Here is a 22,377-nt window from a genome sequence, read left to right as displayed (position 1 = left end):
GCTTAAAACCTAACACTAACCCATAAAGAAGGCAATGTGTATCTTTTTGGATCTGGGTTCCTTCAGTTTAGAAGGATTGTTTCTAGCACTATCCAATTGCCTGAAAATTTCATTTTTCTTAACAGCCGAATATTATTCTGTTGTGTAAATACACTACAATTTTGTTACCTATTCATAAGTAGATAAACATCTAAGCTGTTGCCAATTTCTACTTTTATGAATAAAATAGAAATGAACATGAATGAGCAAGTATCCCATGGAACTCACACCTGACACTGTTAATGAGGCTAGAACTTAAAAATAGATAGTCCATTGGCCCGAGGGGGGAACATACTATTATTCTACTAAAGAAACATAGCAATAAAATAATTTGTAAGACATATTGCTATATCCATAGATCAGAGCATTGCTGAACCCTCATCAGAGAAGCTGCTTCTTGCTGTAGACTGTAGTTAACACAGAAATCCACAACTGGACAATGTGCAGAGAGTTTTTGGAGCATTCAGCCTTAATCATCAACAAACAAACTCTCTTCAAGGCTCAGGGATCTATTCAGAAGAAAAGGCAGAAAGGCTGTGAAAAACAAAGGTGATGGATGACTCCAAGAAAATAGCTTCTTCCAGACACAAGGCTGATGCACATATGAACTCACAGAGACTGTGACAGCATGCACAAGACCTGCACACGTTTAAGCCAGACAAAATCCCAGCACAGAGAAGGGGAAGTGGGCACAAATTCCCACCCATAACCAAGAAGCTGTTTGCAATTGGTACCTGCTGGGAGAGACAAAAAACACTGTTCTTCAACAAGGTATATGAACTACACCTCAGGGGAGCCCTCATGATCAAATCAGGAGTAGTTGGCCAATAAAATCAGAATCCATTCTGTGTGTGTGTGTGTGTGTGTGTGTGTGTGTGTGTGTGTGTGTGTGTATGCGTGTGTAAGAGAGAGTGAGAGAGAGAAAGAGAGAGAGAGAGAGAGAAAGAGAGAAGGGGGAGAGAGAGAGTGAGAGAGAGCATGTGCATACTTTGGTTTGTTTTTATTTTGTTTTTTTAAGAGAGAGAAAGAATATAAAAGTTGGGTAGATGTTGGGGTTAGGATCTAGGAGGAGTTGGGGGAGGGTAAAGAATATAATTAAATATTCTAGGAAATTTTTAAAAAGAAAGATATAGACTGTGATGAAATGGAAAACTTTTTTTATGGAACATAAACAATTTTTTTCTTGATATGCAGCTCAGATTTTATCTATTTCTGTTCAATTGGACACATAAACACAAGACATAACAACTATTCTTGGAAGCAAAAATTCAACATCGGCTGGTTTTTGTTCATTTTATTTTCAATATATAAATTGTCAGTATACAAAAGTATGTTTTAATACATTTATTTCTCACAGTATTTCTCAGAGTGTTTTGGAAACTAGAGAGTGAACATAAGCATTCTGTGGATTATGTTCAAAAAGCGGCAGATTTTATAGAGAATCAGTATACCATACAACATGTATGTTCAGGACAGAAATAAGCATTATAAAATGTATAAAAACAGATTTGGAAATACAAATACAGTATGCTTTAGCTGGATTTTAAAGATGCTTTTTTTTCTTCTCTTTCCCTTTTACCTCAAAAGTAATAAACACTTTTGAAGCTGCGTGTAGTGTTGCACTTTTGATTTTCTGTTGTACAGTTAATGAGCCTGGGAGTCTGGATAACTGGTCATCAATCTGGCCTTCCCATTCTTTTGTTTCTTCTTCTTTGATTAGTAAAGGTTTTCCCAGAGTTTGGCCAACAAGGTCACAGACTTCTTGAGCTTTGCGCCATGCATTCTCAACAGCAACAAGACAGGCTTGCCGCCTTAGGGATTGAAAGTAAAGATTAATATGACATGAAAGGAACCGCCACACTCAGTAGTTTTATTTAGGATGAATAATATAAAGATGTGCTCAACTTACCGAAGATTCTCAACAGAACCTGGAGTGTGATAGAACTCAGGTGGGTTGATGACAACAGAGCTGTCTAGCTTTTCAACCAGAAAGTTACAAATATTTTGCATTTTCCCAAATTCAGTAAATGTAATGCAGACCTGTAAGTGAAATGATACTTGAAGTTATTGTCATGCCTCATGTAGTTTTAAAATTTCGTCTAAATCTGAGTATAAAAAGTAAAGCCAAGCTGGTGTGGTAGTGCACACCTTTAATCTCAGCACTTGGGGGACAGAGTCAAGTAGATCTCTGTGAGTTCAAGACCAGCCTGGCCTACAAAGCAAGTTTCAGGTCAGACAGGGCTACACAGCAAGTCCCTGTCTCAAACAGATAAACAGATAGGAAGGAAGGGAGGGAGGGAGGGAAGGAGGACAGGAAAGGAAAGAAAGGAAGGAGTAAAGCCAGATTATAAGGTTCTTTTATAGTAACAAATAACAAATACACCAGGTAAGAAAAAACCCATTTAATTCTTATAGCTGTAATATTTTCTTATTAAAGACTTGTGACTATGAAATTTAAGATGATCTGATGTTAGCTTGCATATTTAAAATTTTTTTTAAACATTTTAAAATTCATTTTTACTTTTTCTGAAAATTGGAGGGTTCTCCCTTTCAGCTTCATTGTTTGGTTAATTTCTAACCCTGATACCACTCTGACTTCTTAGTCTAATTTATTCTATTAGATTCTGATTGGTAGTGAGTATGTCACCCTTTACTGATACCACTGAGCTGTGTGTCCCTTTCCAGTGGTCTTACTACACACAGAAGTGAATTTATTTCCCTATGTATCCACCTTTAAACATAGAGCAGCAGTCTCATTTCAGCAAAACTTGAAAGCTGTAGTCTTTTCAGCATTTTTTTTTTTTTTTTTTTGTTTTTCGAGACAGGTTTTTTCTGTGTAGCTTTGCGCCTGTCCTGGGACTCACTTGGTAGCCCAGGCTGGCCTCGAACTCACAGAGATCCGCCTGGCTGTGCCTCCCGAGTGCTGGGATTAAAGGCTTTTAATGGAAGACCAACTCTTTTCTATTAGAGGGCCTTTCACAATCTCAAGCTGTTAAAATGAATACGCACAGGTTGTAGAGGAGCAGGAGGAACTGAAGAGGAGCTGACCTCATACAGCACCGACAGCGGTGTTTGATCATAAATGTTAGCCAAGGAAGAGTAGTGTTCCATCTGGTTTTAGTAAATACTGGTCAGAGCAACAGACAAGGGAACAAAGATTCAGTGGGTCACTTTAAATTGCAAGGTTGGGAAATTCCAAAGCCTGAAGTTTTCCCTTTTAGTGAGTCCGTATCTCTACTTCAATATATTATCCATGTTCTTTCAAAGGCCATTCTTTTAAGATTTACTTTTATTTTATGTGTGTGGGAGTTTTGTCTACATGTGTGGTTGTATATTATGCGTGTGCTGTGCCTATGGAAGCCAGAAGAGGTCATTAGATACTTTGGAAATGGAGTCACAGATGTTTGTTAGATGCTGTGTGGGTCCTGGGAATTGAACTGGGTCCTCTGGAAGAACAGCCAGTGCTCTTACTCACTGAGCCATCGCTCCAGCTCCAAAAACCAATCAATCAATATCAAACCTTTGAAGTGACCAGGCTGACCTCCCCAGATCTGGGCTAGCTGCCAGCCTGGCCCTGATAGTACACTCTTCTGGAACTTCACTACACTGGGCCTCTCTTTAGAGGCTGATGCTTGGTTTAGGTCATCTGCCTATGGATCCTTCTGGACTCCTTCCTTTGACCAATGCCCAGGGCTGGCTGCTCCTGTTTCATCCATGAGCATGAGAGCACCCAACGTGGGGCCACATAAGGCCTGAGAAAGGTTAAAAAAAATTCGGAACATGGAGTCAACTGCAGCTTCCTGGTGACCGTGGTCTCTCAGGTAGGCTCAGCAGCATACAGAGATGTGGCTATTAGCCGCTGCCTGTGGCCTGGAGCCAGCCAACAGCACCATGCACTGAGCTGAGCTGAGCAGCAGGTGACATAACAGTTTAAGATTTGTCTCATGTGGTCAGAGAACACTGCAGATGCTCAGTGAAGACAGATCCAGATCGGGGGGGGGGAAAAACCTTTAAGATGGAATCCAAAAAATGTATTGCACTGGGGAAGAGGTTATGCTTTTGTTTCCACAGGAAATAAAAGGCTGTAGATTCATTCACAGTTAAAGAGAATCAAGTTTGATCAGGGGAGACCTTCTGAAAATCCTGGCTACAGACATAAAGAAGTAAACCTAGTAAAACTACAAGAAAGGTGACACACATTTTACCTGCTCAAACATAAAAAAAAGGAAATCATCTTTGGCTGGCTTGTGTACAATGCACAGTCCATACTTGTGTTAATGCATGTGTGTGTGTGTGTGTGTGTGTGTGTGTGTGTGTGTGTGTGTGTGTGTTACCTTTGAAAGTTTGTGTGTTTTCAGAGCAAGGGAAAGACACTAATGAAAACAGGTGGCTCAGGTACTCAAGCCTCTCAGATGCCTCTGTTGCAGTTTCTTCAGAGTTCTACATCCAAAACAGCTTCAAGGCTGCTGGCTGAGATGGTCCAGCCTCACAGACTATTCTAGCCAGGACTACAGATAAGCCTTACGCTTTCCCATTGCACAGAGACTGGATAACAAATGTTACAACTAGCTCTCCCAGGACCTGACCATTATCCTAATTTTCTCAAGGTCCCCCAAAGATGCCATTGCCCCCAGTCAACAGGAAGCAGTCTAGAGAACATGATGCCCACATTCCCAACAGGTGGGGTGGGTGGTTTTTAGTTGTTTGATGGATGTTCATTATCATTTGGGGGGTTGGTCACAAGTTGTTATTGGTCATGGTCAGGAAGAAAGCTAAACAAAGGGAATTAGATTCAGGGATCTCTTTCTGAAGGAAAAAAGGGGGAATATGGTATAGAAATCATGGGATAAAAGGGTGGATTATTGAGTCTACTTTTGAACAACCACCAGTGTCAAATTGGTATGGATTTTTGTATATTGACACAAACTTAAGGTTATTTTTGTTATTACACACACACATACACACACAAAATATATATATATATATATGTTTCTAGTCTTGTTTGAGGTATTGTACCTATACAGCTCATTTAAATAGGTAATGTAGTTTTAGTCCTTGAAAGTGATTTAGGATAATAAAGAAATACAGGTTAACAGACATCTATGATAATCAAACTTATAGCCATGTTAAGTATGTTTTCAAGGTCATACAGAGATATATTTTAGGTAGGTGATCTTCAAACACTTCAAAGACCTATAGAATATGGCATTTAAAATGTTTAATAACTTAAGGCTTTTCATGACAGTGAGACACGTCTGCTCCTGGCAGCACCAATTTACTCCAAAAGAGGATGATGGGCATTGAAAAATCTCCATATGAAGTTGCTTTCATTTGTGGCAAAGCCAGCCACTGGGCAAAGAAGCTGCCCTTGCTTTGACTGGTGACAGTATATTGTCTAAATTGGATAAACAGGACATAAAAGAAGGCAACTGCCAAACTTTGCAAAGACTAGATGGGACAGTCCTTCAAAATTCCTGCTTCACAGAAAAGTCTGTCAGATATTCTAGGCTTGTAGGCTGAAGATGAATGCCCAATGTTACAAAGGAACCTTGGGTAACTGTCCAGGCAGCAGATGTTTCTGTCATTTCTCATAGTTTTGGAAGTTGCTTGCTCTGCACTTCCTGTCCACTCAGGTAACATATCCTTCTCAGGTCTTTGATGGGGTTGAAGACAGATAGTTATAGTTACAGTTTTTCCTTAGTTATGAAGAAGGTAAATTAGGCACAAAATTTTGGACTCACCAAGATAAGATAAATAGTAGAGTATTTTCTCTGAACTTGCCAAATAAAAATGGACTGGACATTGTGAATGTACTTCTTACCTGATAATTGTTCTTACTGCTTATAGTTTTATTATGTTAGAGTTAAAAACCTTTCCTTTTTATTTAGACAAGCGGGAAATGTTGTAGAATATTCCTTTATACTATGTGAAGATGTGCCACTGTGATTGGTTTAATAAAGAACTGAATGGCCAATATCTAGGCAGGAAGAGGTTAGGCGGGACTTCTGAGGACAGAGAGATCTTGGGGAAGAAGAAAGGCAGAGTAGCCAGATGGATGCAAAAGAAGCAGGACATGCAGGAGGAGAGGTAAAAGCCACGAGCCACATGGCAGCATGCAGATTGATAGAAATGGGTTAATTGAAGTTAGAAGAGCTAGTTAGAAACAAGTCTAAGCTATGGCCAAGCTTTCATAATTAATAATAAGTCTGTGTCATGATTTTGGGCTGGTGGTCCAAAAAAGCCTACTACAGAACTATGCAGCTTCCTGTTGCTCTGATAAGATCTTGTCCTTCACCTCGAACTCTACTAGACTCCTCCCCTGCATTAACTTGGGGCCTTCTTTTCAGATGCTCCTAGCATGAATCTCACCTGTGAAAAGGGAACCACCTTTGCCCAGTCTCTAGGAAGTTTGAGGAAGTGATGTACCCAATGGAATCAAGACCAGAGACATTTATGGTCTTCTGGGTCAAAATCAGACACCAGTTCTCAAGAGAAGGCAGAAGGGTGAGCCCCAGAGAAGCAGTGAGGGGTTATATGTGTTCTGTGGGTTTTCTTTGTTGCCAACAGGTTCATGGGGGAACATAGGCTTCCCGATGGCTTATTCAGACAGGAACTGGCCCCACAACATGTACTTTCCCCTTTGCCTTCCTTAGGCAGGTGTCAGTCCAACCCGCAGAAGGATTCACGTGAGGAGGAGAGATGAATGAGGAAGTATTATAGAAATACAGACCTAGACGGAGACACAGGATAGCTTTGGGAGGGCCCTGGGTCAATACCCAGTTGCCTCAAATTTTATTCCAAAGGGCTTTTTATACAATGCCCAGAGGTGAGGCAAAAGACCTTCCCCTTTCAAGATCAAAGCACACTGTACAGTCAAGTGTAGATCCTGGTAACCACACCTGTAGCCAAATCATCCCATTATGCAGCCCTACTGGGTAAAGCAAGCCCAGGTTCTCTGACCCCGAGTAAGGTCTCACTAGAGAGCCTCTGTGGGCCCCCACAAGCAGGGCAGATGAGATTCAGAATTCCAGGTCCAAAAGGGTCAAATCCCCTTAGGCCAGTTTTAATTAAGAGCTTCTTGGCCTGAGCAGTAAGGAAGAGGTTTTAAAATATAGCTGTTTAAAAATAGTCCTGAGGAGGGGGCTGTAAAGTTACAAAAGAGGTCAAGAGCTTTTCCCAACTTAATTTGCTTGTTCTCAGAAGAAACAAAACAAATTGCTTCCCCCATACCAAAGCCAAGGTCATTACAAGAATACAAAAACAAAAAAGGGGATGTCTTTAAAATCACCTGCATAGAGAAGTAAAATCAACTTGAGCAGCTAAATTAAAACCTCAATAAATGAATCTATAAATTTGGTACAGTGTTGAGACATGTGCAGTGTTGAGGCAGGGGCAACATTCCCCACCTCATAACATCCCCAGAGATGGAGAAAATGGCTATGAAACATTATTGCTGGAGAGTCCCTTTTCAGTAAACCTGAGGCATGTATGAAAGGGGCATTGAGGAAGTAAGGTAGTCATTCAAATCCTGGGAGATGGTAAAGTGGAAACTCAAAGACCTTCAGTGGCCTATGGGCACATCCATCCTTGGATGGAGGGGTTTATGAGGGGGCCAGGTGTCCCCAGTAGTCTCAAGGTAATAGGGTTGAGAGAAACATGGGGGAAAGGCTTTCTGCTGATCCTGTCTGCTCTCCCACCCTGACTCCACTGGTTAAATTGGAGTGTGAGAGGCCTCGGTGTGGTGTGCTGACTTAGCCTGGTCTGGCCAGGCCATTTGTAGGGATGCACATGGAGCCTATTGGGTCCCAGTTTTCATCTCTGGGAAAAACAAAAAGCAGGAAGCCTGGGAGGGATAGCCACAGAACTGGAAAGGAGGGCCCTCAGGTTCTAGAGAACTGAACCTGGCAAGATCCCAACATCCTGGTTCTGTCCTGTGCCAGCACCTGATGATGGCAAGGTTCCAGTTTCTGTTGGATGTGCCCCATCACCCCTGGGTCCCTGGGTCCCAGCAGCAGTTGGGGAAAGAGGCAGATGAAGGAGGTCAATGTAGAAGAGCTTGAGGAAGCTCTGACAGTGAGGCTGCTGTTCGATTCTTGAAGAAGCCTTTCTTGAGCAGCTTGAGGCAGAAGGCACTGACTTCAGGTGTTTGGGGTGGAACTTCTTGGCCCTGCTCTTGATGTAGCAGCTGGTAACAGGAGGACAAAATCCCGCTGCCCATGGCAGTGTGCCTCCAAGTACTGCTGCCCATTTGCTCAAAGAAGCTGCTGACAAAAAGCGGGGAACACTCCCAGCACACATGCACTCAGGGTGCCACAGAGTGGGATGGAGTTGTCCAGGATGGCCCCAACACAGCCACCACACTTGGGTGCAAACTGCCAGAATAATGTGTCCAGCAGCAGGCTTCTCCCTCTTCTTACGAACACTTCCATACGGGGAACAGAAGTGTCAGCACCTCAGAGAAGTTCCAGGATCTGAGCTCTTACTGGCTGTAGATGCAGAAGAAGTGCTCAAGGTGACGTGTCTTCCCCAGGATGGTCACAATCTGCCTGGTGATGGGCTTCTCGCTGGCCTTTTGGCAACTGTGGAGACCCCCAGCTTGTTCCAGTCAGACTGAAGACTCTCCAGTATGCTGTGGATCTGGCTCCTGGGCTTTAGAGGTCCTTGGAGGTGAGCTGTTCCAAGTCTTCCCCTAGGCCATGAACCCTCCTCCTTCTTCTAAATAATTAGATCTGTACCATTACTTCACAAATCTCATTTAATTTTATTACTGGTTGCTCCTCAGCTCCCAGGCCCTTGGCAGTTAACCAACCTGTGCCTGATTGACAGACCTGCCTCTTCCAGGAATATGCCATCTTTGGAGACTCCTTTAACTTGGCGCATTGCACGTGCAGTTCCAGCCATTTCCTGCATAACTGTTTTACTCTATGTGGTGTTCTGTTATGTGGATAAAACCACAGCTTGTCTGAAATATTTGTTTCCAGTGTGAGGCTATTATAACTAAAGATGCTTTTTCAAAGTGGTTGGAGATACTCTGCATTTCTGAATGTATTTTTGACTCAGTTTGCCAACTTCTATTTTTAAAAGCTAGCTAGGAGTTGGAATAGGATTGTAATAAATCTATGTATAACTCACTTTAGGGAGAACAAGAATCAATAATGTTGGGTCTTCCAAATCACAAACAAGATACATTTCTCCACTTACTTAGTTCTTTCTCTCAGAAATTTTTATGGTTTTTAGCATATTTTATCAGCTGTATCCCTTGACATTTAAAATTTATGTTTATTACTTCTAGTAGATTTTTTTCCATAACATTTTCTAGATAGATGGTAGTGTTGCTCCTAAATAAAGTGTTTTATTTCTTCCTTCTCAGTTTGGATATTTTTATCCTTGTCTGTCCCCTCCCCAAACTACACTGACTAGAATTTCAAGTGTAATGTTAAAAAGAAGCCATAAGAGTAGCCATCATCTTTATATGGTACCTGATCTTAAGCACAAAGTATTCAGTATTTCATTATAAAGGCATAACATTACCTGCAGCTTTTTAAATAGATGCTCCTTATCAAACTGATTAATTAATTTTGATACAGTGAGACAGGGTCTCACTACGTAGACTAGGCTGGCCCAAAACTCACAGAGCTCTGCCTGCCTCTGTCTACCTAGTACTGAGATTAAAGTTATATGCCACTACACTGGGTTTGCAGAGAATTTTTGTTGTTATTTTTATTAAATTTTATTAAGAATTTTGTTAAGAAATGATGATGGATTTTATTAAATGCCTTTTCTGCATCTACCAGAATGAACCTGTCATTTTTCTCTTTTGGTTTCTTAATATGGTGACTCAAAATGATCAATTTTTTTCAAATGTTAAACCAACATTTTATGCTTGGGATAAATCTTACTTGGCTATTATGGATTGTCCTGTGTATGTATTTGAGGCCTAGTATCCTGTTGCTGTAATAAAACCCTGACCAAAGCAACTTGAAGAGGGAAAAGGTTTATTTGTTTTAAAATTCCAGGTTACAATCCAGCACTGAGGGAAGTCAACACAGGAACATGAGGCAGCCAGTGACTTCCAGTCAAGAGCAGAGAGGGAATGAACGTATGTATGCTGACCGACCACTCAGTTCACTTCCTCCATTTTCAGAGTCCAGAACCCAAATACAGAGACTGGTACCACTCATAGTGGGCTGGGTCTTCCACATCATTAACATAATCAAGACAATCCTCCACAGATGTGCACACAGGCCAGCCTGATCTAGACAATCCCTCATTGAGAATCTCAAGTGATTCTAGATTATATCAAATTGACAATTAAAACGAACCACTATTATGTGTATAGATATAACTGAATTGGATTTGCTAAAACTTTGTTTATAATTTAAAACATCCGATTGATACTGATGTATAGTTTTCTTTCTGATATTTGCCCCACACTCCACGCACACCAAATTTTATTATCTTCTGATTCCAAAGAATGAGCTGGGAAGTATTACACCTTTTTCAGTTTCTGGAAAGGTTTACACAGTTGGAATGATGTCTTTCTTAAACTTACTTATACACTTTTTAATTTCCTTTCAATTTCTTCTTTAATACATGTGTTACTGAAAAGCATGGTACTGAAATTCCAAATATTTGCAGGCTCTTGCAGAGCACTTTCTTGCTATTGGTTTCTAGCGTAATTCCTCTATGGCTGGAGAATGTACTGTGCATGTTTCAACTGTGCTTAAGGCTACTGGCCCGGAACATAATCTGTCTCGGAAAACGCTCCAGATGAAGGCATGGGCGCATGGTTTGGGGACTAAGTGATCTATAAATGTCAAGCAGGTCAGGCTGGCTGACAATATTAGTCAAATACTTCTATTTTCACTGGTTTCTTCTTGGGTTGGCTAATCTTGGTTGTCAACTGGACTCCATTTGGAATCAGCTAAAAGCCAAGGAGCTGGACAGGATGAAAGAAGCTTCTGCTCTTTGTCTACTTGCCCTCACCCTCGCTGGTGAGTCCGTTCCTTCACCAGCATTAGAACCACCTTCTCTAGGATTCTAATGTAGACTGAAGACCACCGGAGACACCCAGCCTCGTGGACTGAGCAACTACCAGATTGTTGGCCTTTCCATTGGGAGACTAGCTGGACCACAACCTGTAAGGTACTGTCCTACTAAAACCATAGTAGTTCTATCATCTTTAGTATTCTGAAGCTTTGTATAATATTAAAAGTGGACTGAGCATGTATTGCCATGGTCTCCACTGACAACTGGTGATGATCTAATGGCAACCATGTACTGGAATGTACAGTATAGTGTTTCTATATATATAAGTGCTTTCTTAAGAAATCAGAATATTGAACACCAAAAAGGCAGGTACAGCAGAAGGAAGAACAGAGTTTAGCTCAATTCTCACAGTCAAGGACTCTTGAACTGGTAACTTTAATCTTAAAACAACTCAGTGATCGGAAAAACCCTCCAGTTTTCCTTGTTCAGTTTTGGAACAATCTCTTCCCCTGAGCTCTTGGTGAGCCTTTATAATAATAAACCTAAGTACAACTAGGAGTGATGGGCTGGACTGTAATCCCAGCACTCAGAAAGCTGACATAGGAAGAGCATAAACTTGAGGCTAGTGTGGGCTACATATTTAGACTCTGACTAAAAAATAAACAAAAACAAAGTATCTGCCCTCCTAACTAGGATTGCCTGCTCCTATATTCATTACAACCTGAATTCCTAATGGGTAAAACCCTTAGAGGGATCTACTATCTCACTAACATCAAACCTCTATAATTTAGAATCCTGCCTGACTACTCTTCATTCTGTCAAAATAATCTATGTCAAATGAATGCCTAAGCCCACAATGAATAATTGTAAATTTCCTGGAGATAGCTAAATTTTAGATGTGCAATCACAAAGCTAATGAAGATGATTGTTTATTGTTGAAATTCTTGTCCAAGGGACAAGAGTCACCTTTCCAACGTCCATTCTGTCCTGATACTCTGATTTTACGCTTCATCTCTAAGAAGTAGGAGCCCTAGTGATCTAACCTTAATATTAGTGCTAGGAAGCACCATCACATTGACTGACAGAAGAGCACCCGGTGCTTCCGGAGGTGTTTTCTACCTCTAGAGAGGAAGAGTCTCTCTGGTAGACAAGATTCTATTCTAACTAGGTCATCTTTGTTTCCTGTGACAAGGCGGCAGCTGGACTAAGTGTCTCATGAAAACATGAAAATCAGAAATAGCTGTCTTATACAACTAGACATACTGTGATATAAACTCTGACCGCCCGCCTTCAGAGTGAGAAGCACAGCATGCTGGGACCTCAGTAAACAAGGATTGAACATTCTGAAAACAGTGTGCTGCTTATGTGGATAAAGACTACATGATTTAAAATTTAAATACTTTTTATCACAGTGACCATGGAATTGTGTTGAGAAACAAAAGAATGTTTTAAAAGTGTCTCAATCTTTTATAGCTTTTTCATGTAATTTTTAATCTAAGGAAAATTTCTTTTCTGTAGTGATTCCTGCTCACCAGTCTGTAGTACTTAGCTGCTTTTTCCCTGTTGCTGTTTTTATTTCATTTTACATCATTTCTCTTAAGTAGATCTCATTAAATTTGTTTTAATGCATCACCAGACACATATTCTCAGAATGACTTTGAGAAAAAGCGTTTTTGATCATTGCCATAAGACTCATTGCTCTGGTAAGTTCCAGCGGAAGAATGAATGCACCTAAATTGCAGTTGCCCCACCGTCCAGGTGCTTCCCATCACTCAGTGCATACCTCGGCTTCCATGTGATAAGCATTTTCTACTCTTCTAATATCCTTTGTGACGGCGACATTTTCTGCCTGAAACAGAAAGTAGCACAGTGAAGTTACTAAACCTTTGCCTATGAATTTAGTCGTTTCTGCCCGTCAATTAAGAAGCCTGAGTTTGAAATAGGAAGACACACAGTATACAAAAGATGAACTGCCTGCCTTGATGTTTCAAACTTCCTTAAAACTGCCATAAAATCAATCTGAAGCCTACAAATACTTGTTCAAAAAATGGATCCATTTTCACTTCGGGTTTTAGTTACTTATGTCACTTGAATAGAAGTTATGAACTGACTTGACAAAGCACCTATCATGTGTACCTCTTGGTAAGTTACTCAGTATTTTTTGAGCTTTTGCTTCCACATGTATAAAATCAGGTCAATAGACATACCACATGGTTGCTAGAATGATTTAAAAACAAGTTGTATGTAAAGTTCTTGGATAGAGAAGACTAAAGACAGAAGTAGACCCCATAATATTACAGTATAGAATTCCACTATGCCTTCCCTGCCACAATGTACTTCTCAAACTATGAGCCAAGGGGGGGGGTGGGGGGGAGAGAGAGAGAGAGAGAGAGAGAGAGAGAGAGAGAAAGATCCCACAACCAACACATATACTTACATGACCATGATTGTCCCTGAATCTTCCCACAGATATGGAAGGATGCTAAACGTTGAGTTCTACAATCTAGGAAGTAAGTCCTGAGTTAATGAGTATTGTTTGACATGGGAATAGCCATGTAAGGACCCCAATGCCTCAGCCCCATGGGGGTGACAAAGCCTGACAGTGTGTACAGAAAATGGCCACTTTACTTTCAACACACACACACACACACACACACACACACACACACACACACACACACACAAACCCTAGAGACTATTTCTCTGAGAGTAACTAAACCTGCCTCCTTGTCCAGGTATATACAACAACCCCACCTCCCCATTCTACTGTATATAATAAACACACTGAGCTTCTGGGGTGCTGCAGCTTCTCTATCGGAGAGCACAGTCTGTCTGTGTCCATGTGTATGACATTTCTTCACTCCCTTTCTGCCTCAGTTAGGTGAATCCCTGGAGCCGTGCAGAGCATAGCACCTCTTGATGCTTAGAGTCCTAGGTCAGAATCAGTATTCATTCTGTTTCCATTCTCCCCCAGTATCCATGTACAGCAGTTTCAGAACTAGTATACCCTGGAAAACAGACTTATCCATCAGAGCATGGGGTTTCTGTACCTTTATCTTTACTCTTACAGTTTCCAGTCAAAACACTACTTCCTAGTTACTTAGGACATGCCTTTCCCCACTTCCTTTAATACAGCTGTGTTCTTTGTTTATAACAGAACTGGGTTCATTTATCACAGTCTCAATTCTGTACTGGGATTAATGTCTGACAGCCTGTTTGATACCTTTCCTCCCCCAGCTTGCAAATGTTACTATTCGCTCCGTGACTTGTGGCTCTTTGGGTTCTGACAGATGCATAAGGCGATGTATCAACCACTCCAGCAGAGTGAAGAACTGGTCTTCCACACTAAAGGCTCTCCTGTGCAGCCCCTTTACGGTCAACCACTTAGTTGCCTCCACAGGTTTGTCTTTTCTGAATGTCGTAGGAATGGAATAATGAAACATTTGTCTTCTTGGTCTGGCTTTTTACTGACCAATATGCACCTAAATGACTAAATTTTGGCTACACTATAAGTTAGAGGCCAGGAATATTGTTAAACATCCTACAATACACAGGTTAATCCAACAAAAGGGAATTAATTATCTAGCTCAAAATGTCAGCAGTGCTATGCTGATAAATATACCACGTCAGCCTATTTCATGAGGCTTTCCTTACTATGTTACAATTTTTTTTCTACATACATATAAAAGGCAGACTTTTGTTTTATTTTTTATTTTTTTATTTTTTATTATTTTTTTTCTTTTTTTCGGTTTTTTGAGACAGGGTTTCTCTGTGCAGCTTTGCGCCTTTCCTGGAACTCACTTGGTAGTCCAGGCTGGCCTCGAACTCACAGAGATCCACCTGGCTCTGCCTCCCGAGTGCTGGGATTAAAGGCGTGCATCACCACCGCCTGGCATAGTATTTTTTTTTTTTTTGAGACAGGGTTTCTCTGTGTAGTTTTGGTGCTTGTCCTGGATCTTGCTCTATAGACCAGGCTGGCCTCGAACTCACAGAGATCCACCTGCCTCTGCCTCCCTAGTGCTGGGATTAAAGGTGTGCACCACCACCGCCCAACAAAAGGCAGACTTTTAAAACAAAATGGTCAACACAGGAATAGCTATTTTAAATACTATGAAAAAGGTAATAGGCTCAATAGCCATAAAAAAGCTATATAAGAATAAATTTAAAAAGAGAAAACCATACAACTATACATAAAATATTTGAATAAACTTACTATGACATAATATTGTAAAATCAGCAATTATCCTGAAATATATATGCTTAATAGCAAATATAAAGGGAAGTTCTACTTGTTCTGTAGACATTTCTACCATCTAGAACTACAGACCCCATCTCCATGTTCTCATTTAACATGCCCTGTTCCCTGCAGGCAGGAAATCCTTCCAGTACATAGTAATGAGGAGAGAACATGGCCTCAAAGGTTTTACAAAGATGTAATAATTTAAACAGTATGGATAATATAGGAGTACCATAATGACCCAATGTTTTACGCTAATCTGGGTCAAAATACCTTAAGAATGCAAAAAAACAGTGACTTGGAATATTTCAGAATTGTAGGCAGTATGGAATCCTCAAGTCATAGCCTGTGATTCAAGTGAAGCTTGAGAGACCACAACCATTTTGGATTCCCACATTTGCTTACCACAGACATGCAGATATCAAAATACAAGTTAATTTGTCTGTAGCATTTCTCTCGCCACAAACAGAAGCTTAGGTTGTCCATTCAGGCTTTACTTCCGGATTTATTTCTGTGTACAAGTGTTTTGCTCACATATATGTCTATGCACAATGTGTGTGCTTGGTGCCCACAGAGTTTAGAAGAGGTCATCAGATCTCCTGAAACTGGAGTTAGAGGGCTGTCAGCTGCCATGTGTGTACTAGGAATCGAACAAAGACCCTTGGCAAAGAGCAACTTAAAAAAAGTGCTTAACGAAAAGCAAAGTGCTCTTAACCACTGAACCACGTCTCCAGCCCACAGGATTTTTTTCCAATGTGGTTACAATAACTAACTGTGGCTATCTCTTAAGATGACTTATCATCATGTGATGTAAGGCTCAGGATGGATGCAGTGTTTTGAGTCACACAGGAAGATACCGGGGTGGGATGGATGCAGCATTTTGAGTCACACAGGAAGATACCGGGAAAGCGAGGGGACTTAACCACATAAATCCTGATTAGCCACAAAACCACCTGACTTTTCAGTTATGTGAAACCGAGGTTTTCATTTTCAAAGGTACGTGGAGATCATTTTGAAAGTTAAGGCTGACTAATAAGGGTTATCAGGCACAGCTACTTACCTAGTTAAAAGAAAATAAAACTTGTTATTTTACCAAAATAAACTCCAAGAATAGAGTATTTATGGACTATTTAGGATCTCTAAAGATTCCAGGATGTGCCATTTAATAACCATATTGCCTTACAATAATGGACCGAATAAATAGTACATTAAAGGTAGAAAATATACAAAAAAGATTAATGAGTTTGGCTAAATAAACTGTCAAAACTTTGAAAGTTTGAAACCATGTAAGTTATATAACCCAGATGCAGACTTGTTTTTGCAATACATGTCAGCCATAAGTTATCGGTAATCTTAAAATGCAGAAAAGGTAAAGGAAAATGGGCAAAATATTCCGAACTAAAAATTTATATGGAAAAAGCTTAACTTCCATTGTTAAAAGGGAAAATATCACTTCTTTGGACTTAATGAATTTGAAAAGTTACAGAAGAAAATAATGGTTACTGTGCCAAGTGGAGAAGGTATAAACTAATCTTCCTAAGTTTTTCATAAGCCTTCATATATACAAACACATACACATGTGTAAATATGTAGCATGCGTTTTTTAATCATGAAAAACAACAGCAAATGAATATGCCAAACTATTCCTACCATTCCCTATCTTAATTTGGGTATGGCCAGAAGCAGATTTGGAAACAAGGTTTGGATTGGTTCATTTTGAAGGTAATTCCAAAAAAAATAAGTGGGTTATTATTTTTTTATACAGAAGGGAACCAAAAGAGTTTGGGTTGTGAAGCAAATTACCATCGGGGGCAAACTCAAATTGACCCTGCAGAGAAACTGCAGCTGCAGTTGAGGGTCAGAAACTCTCAATTACTCCACTCAACAAGTGAAGAAGTTGGGGGTCTCCTGTCCACTCCTGTCACTCAGCTCAGTTCTTTATTATCTTAACTTGAAGACTGTTCAGGGTGGGGCAGGAAAATATCATTTCCTGGTATTAATGCATGACCCCATTTGCAGGAAGTTTCAGAGCCTGGCCAGGCAATTAATTCACATATAATGGCAGACAGGTGTTGGGCCAGCAAACATAAAAGGAGATTATTATCATCACCCACTATGTCACCTCCCTGACACCTCCATCATCTACTGCCAAGAGAATAAAGTAATAACATCCTGTAATAGTTAAAAGCGTGGGTCAAAGGTCTTGGATGGCATCTAAATTTGTCATTTCTTAGCTGTGGGCAAGCTATCTGCCAGTAGTCACTCTGGTCCTGAGAATTCTCTTCGATAAAGCAGCAATGTTAGAACATCAGAGGGTAGGAATATTAAGTGACACAGCATTGTATAAGATCTGTCAACAGGAAGCAGCTGTCTTAATTATAAAGAATATTGAGACACTCCAGGAGGACACTTGTGTTAGAATCTAAAATAACTTCTCAGGCTTGTATTTTGAGCACTTGTTTCCAAGCTTGTGGTGCTATTTTGAAGCCTGTGGAGCCTGGCTAGCAAAGTAGGCCACTAGAGGTGGGAATAAGGTGGAGTGTGTTACAGGAAGATGTGCATGTGCCTGCATGTGTGCATGCAAGTGTGCGCACACTATCACACACACACACACACACACACACACACACACACACACATACACACACACACTCACAGAGTTATACTTGGCCCTGCTTCTGGTCCCTTTCTTTCTGCTTCCTGCTCCAGGCCATGTGACTAGCTCCACAGACTCAGCCTTCCCTGCCACCACAGCTCCCCTGCCACCATGGTGAGACCCTCTGAAACTGTGAACCAAAAATAAATTCTTCCTCTTTCAAGTTGCTTCTGTCAGGTACAGTAGCACCAGTGAAAAAAAGTAAAGCTGTACAGCCACACAATTCTACATTTGGCCTCCGGTTCTCTCCTTTAATCTTCTCTCTTAATTCTCTCCCAGGCTGTCTTCTGTGTTCCAGCCATACTGAATTACTCAGAGTGCTGTTAACATATATGCCTGCTGCATTCTGATGTGGAACGGCAATGATTTCCTTTTGGCTAGTGCTTAACATTTTAACAGAATGTCACTTCCTTTATGAAGCCCTTCTGGAATTCTTAAGGTAAAAATCAATGTTATCTCCTCAATGTACTATCCACATACTTTCATGGTGGCATGAATCATACTATTCTATTCTGATCATAGGATTCCAGCAACAGAGGGCTCAGGATTTATTATCTCTCTGTCTCCATCAAATCCTTCCTCTCAGAGCTTGGGGAACCCTAGGGAAGAGGAGGAAGCGGGAGTAGTGGGGGAGAAAGGGGAGTTGGAGGACACCAGGAGAACAAAGCTCATACGAATTCAGAGACTGAAGCAGCAATCACAGGGCCTACACGGGTCTGCAGCAGGTCCCCTGCATATATACTGCAGCTTTTAGCTTAGTATTTTTATGGGATCCCCGAATGTGTGAACGAGTGGGTCCCGGATTCTTGTGCCTTCTCTTGGGATTCTTTTATTTGTCTGTTTGCTTGTTTTGTCCAAGTTTGATATGATGTTTTTGTTTTATGTTATTACACTTTATTTTTCTATTACTTATAATTATATTTATGTTTGGCTGTCATCTCCTAGACGTCTGTTCTTTTCTAATGAGAGACAGAAAGGGAGTGGAGGTAGGGAGGAACTGGGAGGAGTAGAGGACGGGAAACTATAAAGAATCTATGCTTAATAAAAGGGAAAAAAAAGAACAAAACAGAATAAAATTAATATAGAAATCATATATTAATACACATTCATATATATTATAATTATATTTATAATATATAGTTTTAATTAATATATACATTTTAAAAAGAAACAGATACAGTTGCTTTTTTAAAGATTCTCTTGGAAGAAAAAAACTAAATGTACTTGTGTGATTGGTTCTTTGGAAGCTGTTGATAAGCCAGGTTTGGAGAAAAAAGATAAACAACTGTCTCTAAATATTTTGCCCTTCATATTACACACACACACACACACACACCCCATTATCTCTCCTCTCTCTTACTGCCTACCAACCTGCCCGAGGCATGTATAGTTATTGAAAATAATACAATTATGAGTAGGCAAATACTGGAGTTTACAGCCTAAATTTATATATAAAATAGAAAACAAATTATTCACTCTAATCTGCAATGCTTGTATGGCCCAATCATATATTAAAACCTAGTCACTACTGTGAGGGTATAAAATGGTTTTTGAGATTAGATGACGAGGGTGGAGCCTCGTGGACGGAATTAGTGTCCTTATTAAGTTAGTGTCCTTATTAAGAAGAGGCCTCAGTGAGTTGCCTTGTCCCTTCTATCACATAAGGACACAGGGAGAAGGCGCCACCTATGTACCATGAACTGAATCTTCTCCATACCAAACCAAAGCTGTTGGTGCCTTAGCCTTCCTAACCTCCAGGGCTACAAACACTAAATTTCTGTTGTCCAGGAGCTACTCAGGTGGTGATACTTCATTATAGCAGCCCCTGAAGTAATACCATACTAGGTTAAGTGCCACATAAATCTGAACAGTGTTAGGGAATGCTTAATAAATGTTTCTTGGTTAAGTAAACATTATTTAGAACTTTACAACATTTTCCCATTAAAACAATGCTAAAACTGATTGCTATATCTTCCTACAAATTCATAAATTCATGATCTACAAGTAATAGAGCTAATAACTTATGCATTGTTTCATTCTTTTCTCTTTTACTCAGTTGAAAGCATTTTTCATGACATGCATTATGTATACGGGCATTACTCAAATGGCAATCATTCTGAGAGATAAGTACATCAAGAATTATAATAGACTGACACACTTCATTTGAAGTAAAAAGTGGAGTATTGTATAACAGGGATTAGTGTTGAATGCCAAGAATATGATTTTGGTCTGGTTCTTTACAAACAAAATGGAAGTCATCTGGATTAAGAAGGAAGAGAAGTCAGGAAATATGGATGAGAAAGTCAGGTTCCATTCCTTAAGCAAGTGTTGAGTTTGGGAGGGGCTCTTTAATCAGAGGAGTGTATATTTACAAGCCCATATTTCAAAGTTTAAAATGTATAATATTATAAGGACTTGGTGAAGAACATAATTTACCCTGAGAAGCACTATGAATGTTTTTTTATACCATGTGTTGAGCAAGCTGTCTGTATGAGTGCTTTCTTCCATTAGCAAAGACAATATGGGAAATTACAGTTCTCCTGTACCTTGCCTTGAACAATGACTTTGAGTGTAATTACTATATTTATTTTGTTTTACATATAGGAGTTAGAAACATGGGTTCAGATCATGTTCTATGTCAATGACATAAAATGCTAACTACATTATTCAAACAGGATTACAGCAGGTTGCTTAGGAGATTCCCCGCTCCCCCCCCCCCCCCCAGGTCATTTCGATTATTCTGGTTTTGAATGCAATACAAATTTTCTTTTAAAATGCAATACTTTATTTTCTTTTAAAAATAAAGACCTGTTTTTCGAAGGTATGACATTTCTAGTACAGAAGCAAGATTGTGTTTCACTCTGAACAAATCAGAGTTCCCAGAAAACCACGGGTCCTGCAGGTAGGGTCTTGTTTTTTACAATGATAACCCTGAGATAGATGATTGTCCGTGGCTTCTAAGTTTCTTTCATCTTAAGTATCTGAAGTGTGGCAAAGTTGAAAGCAACCTTGATTGTGGTTTCAGGAATAGGATTTCAAATATCGTTCTTTAAAGTTCAGAGCATTATTTTCTCTCTCTAAATTTGGAAAATGGGGATATTAAAACATGCATAACAGAGTTGCAGTGTGGAGTAAGTAACGCTATTTCCGTTTTTGCCCCATTCCTTAAAGGGGGCTTAAGGTACTACCTATTTAGTAATTTGTTTCACAGACGTGTCTAGGAAGAAAAAGCATTTCACTTATGATACCTACATATATTGACTTAAAAAAAAGGTTAAAACGAAAAAAGTTGGGAAATTTGGGGCAAGTGATCACCATAAACCGGAAATGGACGCCAAATCTGCAATTACACGGAAGATCCCCTCCACATGAACCTTTGATCGGGAGCAAGCAGTTCAAGCTCCTCACCTGCCAATTTCAACATGCAGAATAAAAACAACCCCCCAAAGGGGATTATGGCCCAACATTCTACATAGGCAAGCATTTACATGTAACTTTTCAAGAAAACATTTCAACACTCTAAGCTTAAAAACAAAATCACTGCAGCAAATATGACCAGATTAAAAAAAAAAAAAAAAAAAAAAAAAAAAAACAACCTAACCAATCTGCATGTGGGATTTCAAGTTCACTGCGGCCAATAACTGCTTTCATTTAAGATTCGAGAAGGAAGGCTCAAGCATCCATTGCGCCCTGGAATGAATACTGGGGTAACAAAGCATCCCCAAAGCTCCAGAGTCACCCGCTCTGCACTCCGTCCCCGTCCCCGGGAGGCTCACCTGCAGACCCTGCTGCTGGAGGCTCTGCGTGATGTAGTCCAGGCGGCGGCACACACTCTTCTTGGCCTCGGCCGCCGCCTCCTTGGTGCTGCTCACCCGCACGGCCACTTGCGCCCGGTCGGGGCTGGCGGACACCTCGGCCGAGCCGCTCACGTGGACCTCGCGGGCTCCAGGGTGGGCCTTGGCGACGTGGGGGCGGCTGCCGACGGGCTGCGCCTCCAAGGCCGAGATCGAGTTGTTTTCCCGGCCCAGGTTAGCCCAGGGAACCAGTTCCATGAACACCCGCGACGGAGGGGCGGGTTGCAGCGACATAGCTGGGGCAGCTGCGTTGCCATAGCAATGCCCGCGGGCAGGCGGGGACTGACGCCGGGCTCCCGCGCGCCGCTACCGAGCGCGGCGGGCGCAGGGGATGCCGGGATGGGAGCGGCGGAGCCGCCGAGTTCGGGGGTGCAGCTGCAGCGTGGAGACGGGTCGACGGCGAGGAGGAGGCCGACTAGGTCGGTACACGTTGACCATAGAGCTCATGGCCTGCGGGAGACATGGCAACCGTGGCCTCCGGGTCTTGAGCACGGGCCTCCCACGTGACCTTACCCCCCCCCCTTCACCCCTTGGTCATCAAGCGGACGTGGCCTCCGTTCCCGGAGTGTGAGACCCCCCCGCAACCCCGCAGCCCTGTCTTC

The 22,377-nt window shown here is 41.1% G+C and overlaps 1 protein-coding gene across 1 annotated transcript; it reads right to left on the bottom strand.

The window, feature by feature from the left end:
* Positions 1 to 1,318: 1,318 nt before the first annotated feature.
* Irak1bp1 (interleukin 1 receptor associated kinase 1 binding protein 1) lies at positions 1,319 to 22,277 on the bottom strand. The gene is made up of 4 exons (XM_052715281.1): positions 21,698 to 22,277; positions 12,812 to 12,877; positions 1,949 to 2,079; positions 1,319 to 1,850 (listed from the first exon to the last, which is right to left on the bottom strand). The coding sequence occupies exons 1-4, from the start codon at positions 22,007 to 22,009 to the stop codon at positions 1,583 to 1,585; spliced, it is 777 nt and encodes a 258-aa protein (XP_052571241.1). The 5' UTR covers positions 22,010 to 22,277; the 3' UTR covers positions 1,319 to 1,582.
* Positions 22,278 to 22,377: the final 100 nt, after the last annotated feature.

The sequence above is a fragment of the Peromyscus californicus genome, unplaced genomic scaffold (assembly GCF_007827085.1).
Source record: "Peromyscus californicus insignis strain IS unplaced genomic scaffold, ASM782708v3 Scaffold_11__1_contigs__length_118956290, whole genome shotgun sequence".
Classification (NCBI taxonomy): Eukaryota; Metazoa; Chordata; class Mammalia; order Rodentia; family Cricetidae; genus Peromyscus; species Peromyscus californicus.
The sequence above is the reverse complement of the archived record's forward strand: the minus strand, read 5'-3'. Positions and strand labels throughout refer to the sequence as shown.

Bases quoted from the DNA above. Each gene is read 5' to 3' on its own strand.
- Irak1bp1 (XM_052715281.1), bottom strand. From the start codon at position 22,009: ATGTCGCTGCAACCCGCCCCTCCGTCGCGGGTGTTCATGGAACTGGTT. The intron at 2,080-12,811 runs GTATGCACTGAG...TTTCACTTACAG, and splicing joins CTTATCACATGGAAGCCGAG to GTCTGCATTACATTTACTGA. The intron at 1,851-1,948 runs GTAAGTTGAGCA...TCAATCCCTAAG, and splicing joins GGTTCTGTTGAGAATCTTCG to GCGGCAAGCCTGTCTTGTTG.